A 10,050-nucleotide genomic window follows, 5' to 3' on the forward strand; every position below is an offset into this window, starting at 1 on the left:
TTCCTGGGGCTCCTTCCAGCACACAGCACAGGGAACACGACCTGGAGCCATTAAAAAGTTCCAGTCTGTGAACCCAACCATTCTACTTCTATATAAAATCGGAAAACCGGTCATGGTGATGTTTCCCAGGGCCTCCTGCATTACTCCATTTTTATGGGTTGAAGTTACTTAGTGCTGTTTTAATGCAGAGCCAGGGTTTTATTTATTTATTTATTTTAGCAGCTTAACGCAATTAAAAAAGCTGGGCAGTGCTGGAGCCTCTCGGCTCCCTTCCCTTGGCAGTGCTCTCACCTCAGCCCGTGCTCTGCAAATGCTCCCGGGCCAGCCAGGCTCCGGGCAGGGGCAGGGCAAGCAAAATATCTTTCCCTCTATGCCAGCAAGGCTGGGCAGCTGAGGAGCACAGGACCTCGGGGAGCCGCTTTAGGAGCAGGGCAGGCTGGGCAAATAAGTGCAGCAGTGCCCAGCCCAGATTCTTGGGTTGTGACCTGACATCTCACTCCAAGTGTTTTCTTTGGCATCATGAATGGTGACCTGGTGGAGTCTGGTTTTTGAGTGAGCATACACGTTGCACGAAGTTGTGCTCCTTTCTGTTTGAAGAGGCACGTTTCTGGTTGCCTCTTTGGAGCATCGATGCCAAGAACCCCAATCTCTGTGGCCTGGGCATGGTTCAAGCCTGGTTTCCGCATGCAGTGAGTCACAAAGGAAAATGTCAGATGTTCCTGGGTACCGTAACACCACCGTGAGTTTTCTGATCAAGCGTTGAGAAACATCCTAATGCCCTGAGGGCTGCTTTTACCGGCTGGCATCTGGGAGCCAGGGACCGTTGGCATTCCCCTTACGTTTGCATTTTGGTGGGTCTTTCTAGTGCATGCATGTCACTAAATGTCCACAGCTTGGAGAACTGAAATTGAGGAAGAGCTGCCTGTCCTGGTCACTCTGTAGCAAAGAGCTTTTGCTACGCATGACAGCAGCAGTTGAAGGATCAATCTGTGTTGCACTTTTCACTTGACTGTAATGCTTATGGAAAAGATGTAAATCGTCTATTTCAGGACCAAGTCAGTCTTGTGGAAGAAGAAAGGACTCGATCCTGCCCCCTGGTTAGACCATTGATTTCTATGGCAGCAGAATCTTAGGGAGCAAAGATGAAGAAGAAATGTTTGGTGTGATGAGTTGGTGGTTTTGGTCATCAGAGGAAACTTGGAGCATTTCATTTTGCTCTGCTGCCACTGATAATGTTACCTCCCAAAATCAAGACTGTCCTAGGTGTCACAGGTGACAGAAGACTGATCAGAAGGGATCAGTTTGTGGGTTTAGAACTTGAAGGTCTCCAGAGATAAGTGCAGGGAGAGGGGTGACTCCATGTCTGGAGGGGCTAAGGTGCACAGGGGATCTGGAGAGATGTTGCTTGACCCTGTCCTATATTCTTGCCTCACTTCATATCTGTTCATGGTCTTTTGTTTCCAGCTTTTCTGCTTTTTTTTCTTATTCTGCCTTTGTATATGCTGTTGGCTGTCCATGTTTATCTCTCAATTTTTCAGTTCTTCTCTCCTAGTTCCTTGAGGTACCAGCTCTTTTCCTGGACAGTACACCTGGATATCAGACAGGGGAATGCGGCTTCGTCATCAAAGTACAAGGACTCTGGTGCTTTCTATTAATAATGCTAATGAGATTTGTTAATTTTTAATAGATTACACGAATGTGTTTTGCTAAACACGTTTTTGTGGCTCCACTCTGTGAGTGCAGTTCTGAAACTCTTTCACTTGCTGCCAAAGGAGAAATGATTAATGCAATTGCAGACGCCAGATTCTCTTCAGGGTAAATCTAGAGAGAACCAAGGAGTAAAGACATTTAATGAGTGTGTTTTCAAGGTAAACATAGGTCCAGGTCACAAATGATGGTCCTTCCTTCCCTCCAGCCTCTACTGTGGTGGAGTGGAGGGGTAGTTGCTTGAATTGGGGTCATGGTGCAGCCTTTCTGCCCCATTCTGTGTGGTGTGCTGGGCTTTTTTGCCCCACTGAAAGCATGAAGACATCCTTGGACGAGATTTCTGTGGTGGTGCTGTGGGTTGGACAGCCAGGGTTCGCGTACAGGCTGTCCCATAGAGCTTGTGGCCAATTGCCCTGCATACCCTGGGCACACCTGGGTTGTGCCATGACCTGAAGCTCCTCATCTCTCTGTGCTGGACAACCTGGACCCTTCCCAACTTGGCTCCAAGGCCTCCCTTCTCCACGTGCTGCTGTCCCCCAGACAGCCTGGTTCCTACCTCCCTGTTGCTGTGATCATGGAGGATTTTCTCCCCAACCAGCATTGCTTTGCAGTGGTGCCTGTGGTCTCCGGATTGCCCGTGAAGGCACGTGCTGCAGGCTGCGGGCCATGCACAGCATGCCAGCAGCCAGGAGTTGTTGAGCAAGTGAGTGGGGAAAAGTCTTGGTTTGCAAATCAGCAATCTCAAACCTGATTCCCTTGGGTTTCTGCCTGGGAAGTCGGTTTTACCGCGCACTGCTGAGCTGCGCCAGGCTCCCTTGGCCACATCGCCGGTGGCAGTGGGATGATGCTGAGCTGGATGTTTTCTTTTTTTATTTTTTTTCCTGTCCAAATCCATTTTGCCAAGAGCCGCACCTCCTAAATTGCTGCGGAGGAGGTAGAAAAGCAGAGGCACAAGACCATGCACATGCTGCGCATCCATCTCGGTGATCTCACAACCATGCCAACACAAGCGCCGCGGCCGGCCCCGGCTCAGCGCTTTAATTACGCGCCGTCGCGGCCACACCTGCGGCTGGGCTGTTGCAGCTCCTTGCGCAAGAAGATGACTGGCAAACCTGTTGGTGCTCCAGGATTTTAGTGGTAATAACCCACAGGGCAAAACCTCCCTGGTGAGATGAAACCTTGCTTGGCTAGACAGAAGAGTTGGCTAGAAGAGTTCAAGGTGTTTTGGAGAAGCAGAGGGTTGAAGATCCCAGCTCTCTCCGCATAGTTGTGGCTGTGTTGTGCAGTGTAACTCCGTGGATGTGTTCTGATGTTGCCTTTGTGGAGGCAGACGTATGTTTGTAGTATGAGGGTTTGTATGAGAAAGCTAGGTAAGTAGAGGCTGAGGTGAGCAGAGCTTTTAGTGTCCAAACAGGACTGGTTTGCGAGGGAATTGGGCTGTTCTTCTGGATTTCAGGTGCAAACACCTGTGATAATGAATCAGTTGGTGCTATAGAGATGGAGAGATGGCAGCCAGGGTCAGGCAGTCTGATCTGTAGTACTCTCCAGTGATTCACCTTGTAATGAGCTAAATAACTTGGGATTATTGAGCCCAGTAACACCTTTCCCTTTTAGAAATAGTCTTGCTTTGGAGACAGCCAGAGCCTCTTGCATCCACGGGCAGTTAGTTTGTTCCCCAGCCTGATAAGGCACGCTGCTTAAAAAAATTAAATAAATCAGTGCACTCCAGAGATTGTAATACTCATCCACAGTGGTAGCACATGTTCCTAGACCAGTCCTGAAGGATTCACAGGCAGATGTTCACAACTGACCGTGAGAACCGCAGGAGCCTGAAGCGCTGCCCCGCTTGTCTATGACCTTCCTACTGGACGTGTTCTGCGCTTACTGGAAACACACGGTCACGATCCATTCCCTGGTCCCGTCACACCACAATTCCCATCATTTGCAAACAAGGACCATCACCACATCCCTGTAAGTACTTTGGCCTGCTTGGCAGCCCCATTTTGTGAACCCACTGCGTTAGGCACGATGCTTTTGCCCGTGGGGGCATCCCCTTTGCGACCCCTGCCACTGCACAGGCACCAGCAGAGCTATCAAGTGGTTCCATGAAGCGGTTTTCATGCCTGGCCATCGATTATGAATATGTTACTATATTAGGTCCATTGCTGGAGCCATCTGCCTTGGCAGGCAGGCAGCCCAGATGCCTGGCTGTGAGATGACATTCCCTGCCTCTGGGCTCCCCTTTCCTGGCTTGGCCAGCAGAGCTGCCAATGCAGCCTGCGAGCCTGCTGGAGCCGGGCGCTGCCCACTTTGATGTCATTTGCCGGACTGGTATTTGCTATCAGTTATTTTCTTAAGGCTCTCTTGTCCTTTTAGGGGTAGAAAGGGATGTTTCAGTAGGCATTGGTGTGTTTTGTACAGGAATGTGCGTGCCTGCTGTAAGGCTCCTGGCATGCCAGTACTTATCCTCCTGGCTTTTTTCTGTGCCAACTGCAGTGGAACTTATTATGCCAACTCCAAAACAATCCCCTCCTGGTTTAGCCGACTTTTGTAGCTGTGTCCAAAGCTAGTGCAGTTCAGGAAGAAGAAGAGCTTTTTAATGATTTGTGCCCAGTAAGTTTGTGCAGAGGGGGTACACCTAGTTCTAGTCATAATCCATGGAAGAATGTCGCTGCTTCATATTGTGGATGTGGACTTTAGCAGGGGTTGGCAGTGGTTTTGGTCATCCACGCTGCGAGCTGAGGCAGGAAAGACCATTGAAGCTTTTGCTGTCCTGTGAGCATTCTGCGCGGCAGCTTTGTGCTAGAGGGGCTTTGGTTACAAAAGATGCTTCCGGGGGGAGCGGTCTGTGTTCAGCTGGAGACCTTTCACAAGCTGCATGGGGACTCCAGGAAATGGCACAGCACGCTCGGCTTGCAGGCAAAAAAAAAAAAAAAAAAAAAATTAGCAGAGCTAATGATTGACTATTATTTTAAGGGGATTATCTAATCCACAACCCAGAGGACAAGAGGGGCCAAAATGAGTGAAGATTGAATATGTAATTAGTGCAGATTGTTGGTAATACCCTCTGGATTCCAACTGATTATAAACAGAAACAGATTTTTTTGAGTCATTTACTCCTCCCCCCCCCCCCCCTAAAAAAAAAAAAAGCATTTGCAGGCCAAAGGCCACTTTATAGCAAACTTAGAAACTACAGAACTTGCAAATTAGGGTATCACTGCTGGGGCAGTTCAGCAGAATGTGTCTGGGAAGTGGGGCTGTCAAAGCAGGGAGGCAGAGGAGCAGTCTGTCTCTGGTTATTTTGCGGTGTTAAAGGCAGAATTTGGGATGGAAGAAACCAAATGGCATATGTGGTAGTTTAGCTTCTTTTACCCTACCAGCCATCCTGCGGTTCCATATCTGTCATTCCCAACAGCCGTGGGACCCCACGGTACATCACCATGCAGTGATGCAGCGAGTCCTTGGGGACCGGCCAGGGAGCCTGACAAAGGCTGGGACTCGTAATGAAGCCCACTCAGGAAGTACCTGATTAGGAATATTTCTTAATCTGCGTTTTGAAAAGTGATTGTTATTGTCATTTGTTTTTAATGTTGTTGTTGCCTGGACTTGGTTGTCAGCTGGCCTCTGGTCAGTTATAGGATAATACTTTTTTTTTTCTTTTTTCTTCCTTCTATGTACCAAAGGTCATTAGAAATTAAATTAAATGGATTTGCTTCAGTTAAAGACCCATTATTAATACAAAATAAAAGATGTATGGCTAAATCCATCAGCCTAAAAATACAATTGAATATAAATAAGCCCAGAGAAGGAAACAGGGCAAGGAATATTCAAAACAACAAACACCACACCCGAGCAAAAACTTTTGAAGCAGTTAAAGAAAGCTAGGAAAATCCCTCATCTCTGATGACAAGAGGATACCTATTCTTTTCTTTTTAATTTGGTCAAAGAATGAATGAGAGAATCGACATTCTCACTGGGGTGAGGGTTCCTGATTTCAAAAATTGCCTTAACTCAAAGTTCAGGTAAAATCTCAGAATTTGCAAATTTCCTCTGAAAAAAAAAAAAAAGTGTGAAATTGTCATTTTGATACACTTGGACCAGACACTTCCAACCCGATTCAACCACTGCATCGTGAACCAAACACTTTGATCTCGTAAGTTACAACATTGCAGAATGAGACTTTAAATGGGAACGTCACAGCCCTGTGTGCTGCTAAGGAGCCTGCTGAAACACTCTTGTTTCAAATGACTTTTCTGAACTGAAGGCAAAGGTAGTTACTCAGTTCCCCAGGATATTTTTGGTTTTGCCATAACGTCTGAAAGCCCTGCTGATGGGCTGCAGGTCGCTGGCCTGGAGGTAGGCTGGCATGGGCCGGCTGGGGATGCCGTCACTTAGGCCCTGTGGGGCTTCTTTCAGCTTTCAGGAGACTTTGAAATACGTGGGAGCACCTTCCAAAACGCAGCAGGGCAGACAAGTGACTTTTTCCTCTCCTGTGTTTGGAGCTGGTCGAAGTCACGCAGCGGAGCCGTTCCCCAAAACCACAGTCAGGGCTCGGTCTCTCCTCAGCTGCTTTTCTGCCTCGCCCCCGAGCCTCGCAGTGTGCCGCAGGTCTGTGCATTAGATAAAAGCCCATAAGCGTGTGCTGCCCCGTGCCTTCAGAGCCCTGCGGGGCTGGCTGCTGGGGCAGGGGCTGTCCTTGTCCCCCCACCAGGGACGTGGTCCCAGAGAAGCACGTGGTGCCTCAGGGGCAAGGTGGCCTCTGGGCCTCCCTTCCAGGGTGGCACTGGGGCCTGCCCTGCCCCGCAGGGGATGTGCGTGCGGCTCTGTAGGGAAGCGGCCTGAGAAGAACAGCAGGAAAGCTGTGGGGAAGAGGAACCGCAGTACCTGTGGGAATCTGGCGGAGAAGTTATAGATCAGTTTACCAGGCAGGTTTTGCTTGCACCTGGCCCTTTGCGCTCCCTGTCAGCCATTTCTGACCCTCCTTCGTGGCCCCGGCTGCCTTGCTTGTCATGCTAATATTGTTATGCTTTTGTTTTGTAGTGTTTTGGTATTTTTATTAAGAAATCCTGCCGGCGTGTTTGCCTTGGCAATGGTCCTCATTGGATTGATGTGGCGTTTTTAGCTGGAGTGTTTGTTCAGCCTCTTGGATTCTTTCTCAGGGGTGGGGTGGGATGATCCAAGCCCATGAGTATGCTGGTGATCCACAAGGGCTTGTGAAAGGCTTGAGCCACGGTCTCATCTGATGGAAACCACCAGCTTCCTCTACCAAAAGGCCAAGCTCTGGGGATGAGACCGGCAGGCTTAGAGGAGCCCCATCCAGGTGAGAAACCTGGATCCCAGAAGGAGATGGCAGCAACACAAGAAAGGGAGCGAGTGTCCCATCGCCCTCAGTCCAGACGCTCTGCAGGTACAAACACCCCATGGCAGCACCGTCAGCAGCACCTTAAAATACCTTTTGTACTTTTATTATTGGTCCTGAGAACTGCTGGTTTCTTGCCCTTCCACATTGCCTGCTTGGACTTTGTTCATCTTTGTCCCGGGGATACCAGGGTGACTGTGGCTCACTGCTCAGCAGGTCCTTTGCAGCCAGCGATGGCTTGTTGCAAGTTTTTCTCTCGCTGATGATGTTGCACGTTTTTCCCTTGCTTATTTTCCCCTGCTCCCACACTTCTGTGTGAGCTCTGCCAGGGCTATCAAAACTTTTATACTGGATGTTTTTTTGGGTTGGAGCTCCCATGTGCTCCATCTCAAAGTCCCTATGTTGCAACACCAGCACGCTGGTGGCATGAAATCCTTTCACATTCTTTGGTCTCCGGTGCTTTGATGAGGTGGACAGGGGATGGAATGGGTGTGTTGAAAGTGCTGTAAGGAACGTATTTTGTACACACTTATGAAAGACTCCAGTAATACAGAGATCCTCAGGTCCTCAAACCAGAAGGTACTTGGTGAGCAAGGCCTGCTGCTGGCTGTGGGTTCACGGGGGGTATTTGTGCTTGCCAGGATTTCCTCACTCCTGCATCCATCCTTGCAGTGCGTGGGGTGCAGATGCTTTTTACTTTGCTAAACACCCACTCCAAAGCTTGGCTGTTTGTTGGGAGTAACTCTTCAGCAAGCCAGACCCCAACATCTCACTGGGGCACATTATAGTTGTGATTTTTTTTGGTCTTTCAAGCCTCAGTTTTGTTGAGGGGTACTGGGAGGTGCTCTGGGACTGGGGCTGACTGGAGGGCTCCTGAGATATTTGGTGAGCTCTTCTGGCCCATTGGCCCATGCCAGCCCTTAGGCTCCCCAGTGCCGGTGGGGCTGGATGCTCCCTGCGCCAGGGTGCTGGCACACATGCCCGCTAACCAATGCTCTCCTTCTGCTTTCAGAGCTGGCATACGACCTGGACATCGATGACACCTCCGCCAACAAGCAGCTGCTGAATCAGCAAAGCAAAGACGGTGCCGTGGTTCCCAGCAGTGACCCCGGCAGCGCAGCCCCGCGCCCTGGCCCCACTGTTGCTGTTGCCCTGGCCCTGCTGCTGTTGGGCTGCTGGCCCTGAGCGGTGCCAGCAGTGGCACTTGGTGCCTTTCCGTCCTTGTTTTTTCAGTGAGGAAAACATTCTGAACCTCTCCTGGAATATATGCGCATTGCCAAAGACAGGGCAAATGACTTGAGTCACTTTTATAAAATAATATGGTATCTTCACACCCCCCCTTCTCCCCCCCCCAAAAAAAAAACGTTTGTTCATGGTAAACTAGTAAATACATAACAGTGCTTTTTAAAGATAATCCTGTTTAATATAAGAAGGTTGCTATTAAATTGTTCCTAGCAGTTTTTGAAGACTGAGGTCTGCCTTGCTGTTAAATTGAAGAGCATATTTCATCTTGAGTTGTTTGAATGTGCATGGGGTAAAGAATACTTACGATTTATGAAATACTCTCAGCAAATATCAGGCCCCTGTTCCCAGCTGACTTAATACAGATTTTTTTTCTGTAGTTCAATAAGTTTTTGTACTTACTCCAAATTCAAGAGTCACCCCTAGGAATCGGGCCAGGCGCATAACATGGAGGGCATGTGAAGACAGGAGAGAGAAGGTCAGATGTACAGCAGGAGGCAAGATGCTGCGGAAGAGGAATGGCCATGCGCTGGGATCGCCAGGTATCCGCCATCTCCTGGTGTGGCTCTGCTGCCATCAGCCCCAGCCACGTCCTGGCACCACCGCTGCTGGCTCCTGTGTGCAGAGGGGCCAGACCTGCCCTGCTCCAGCCACAGGTCCCCACGAGTCCCCGAGTGCTCCTGGCACAGGTAGGCAGCAATGGGAGGAACCGGCACAGGAGCCGGGGACAAGCATGAAGGAGGAGGTGCCTCGCCAGCGTGCTGCAGGCAGAGCGCAGGCGCCTCTCCTCTCTCTGGGCTCTGGCTGGAGCTGTGGGTGCCCACCAAGGATGCACACATCAGGCTGCTGTCTCCAGAGCAGATTGTTTCCAGACACTGATGCGTGGGGATGTGCTCCTGCAAAGCACACCTGCAGCACGACAGGTTGCAGGTGGTTTCACCACTCACCTCCCAGCTGGGTCCTGTGAAGTCCTTCGGTGCAGACAGCCACATCCCCTACATCTTCCCTGGCAGTGGTGCACGGGGCCCTGTGGCCCATGCAATGCCCTGGTAGTACTCTTTGAAGCAAAGCACCCCCTTTCCCATGGGAAATCTGCGAACATAGCTCCAGCCAAAGGACAGACAGCATGGATGTACACACCATGCTCTATGGGGATGAACAACAGGCGTCCAACACATTGTGCTACAAAGGAGGAACAGAAAAGGATTTGCAGGAGCCCAGAGGCAGATGAGACTCTTTCTCAAGCGTGTTTTTTTTTTTGCATGTTACTTTGCTTAAGCAGTCTCTAAAATAAAGGTCAGTTGCTCTATAAATGGTGCGCTGCAAGTCACCTCCCCTGTGAGAGAGGCGATGCTCTGTGTTGTTCCTGGAGTGGGCAGCCTGGCAAGCCTGGCTCGGGGCTTGGGGCACTGCAGAAAGGCTTCTGTTAGGCTGATTAAATGGATGGGCAGGGGCCAGGGAATGTTTGGTTTGATTCCTGGCCAAAATGGTTACATACTTCAGTTTAAGATTCTGCTTTTACTGGAGTGATTATATCTGCAGTATCTTAAGCTGCAATATGTGTGTGTATGCATGCACGCACACTCACACGCACGTGCATACTTTAAATATTTGTGTGCCTCTGACCTTATAAAACAAAGAAAAAACCAACGATGTTTGAGAGAAAGTACATAAATCCAAACCACGCAATTAACTGGTTTGGAGAGCGGAAACTTCACCTCTCCTTACTTTGAAGTGGTGGG

At 49.7% G+C, this 10,050-nt stretch overlaps 1 protein-coding gene across 2 annotated transcripts in view; it reads left to right on the top strand.

The window, feature by feature from the left end:
* Nucleotides 1-9,621, top strand: part of GPC3 (glypican 3) — a 149,247-nt gene extending 139,626 nt beyond the window's left edge. Inside the window, exon 9 of one of the 2 annotated variants that reach the window (XM_080553709.1) lies at nt 8,079-8,213. Coding sequence is in view for 1 of the 2 variants with exons in the window: in XM_080553708.1 (XP_080409834.1) it covers nt 8,079-8,251 (173 nt within the window). In the remaining variant the exon portion in view is untranslated. Of the gene's footprint in view, nt 1-8,078 lie in introns of both variants that reach the window. The other variant, XM_080553708.1, reaches the window with a different exon arrangement.
* Nucleotides 9,622-10,050: the final 429 nt, after the last annotated feature.

This window comes from Anser brachyrhynchus, assembly GCF_964034855.1.
Source record: "Anser brachyrhynchus genome assembly, chromosome: 13".
Taxonomy (NCBI): domain Eukaryota; kingdom Metazoa; phylum Chordata; class Aves; order Anseriformes; family Anatidae; genus Anser; species Anser brachyrhynchus.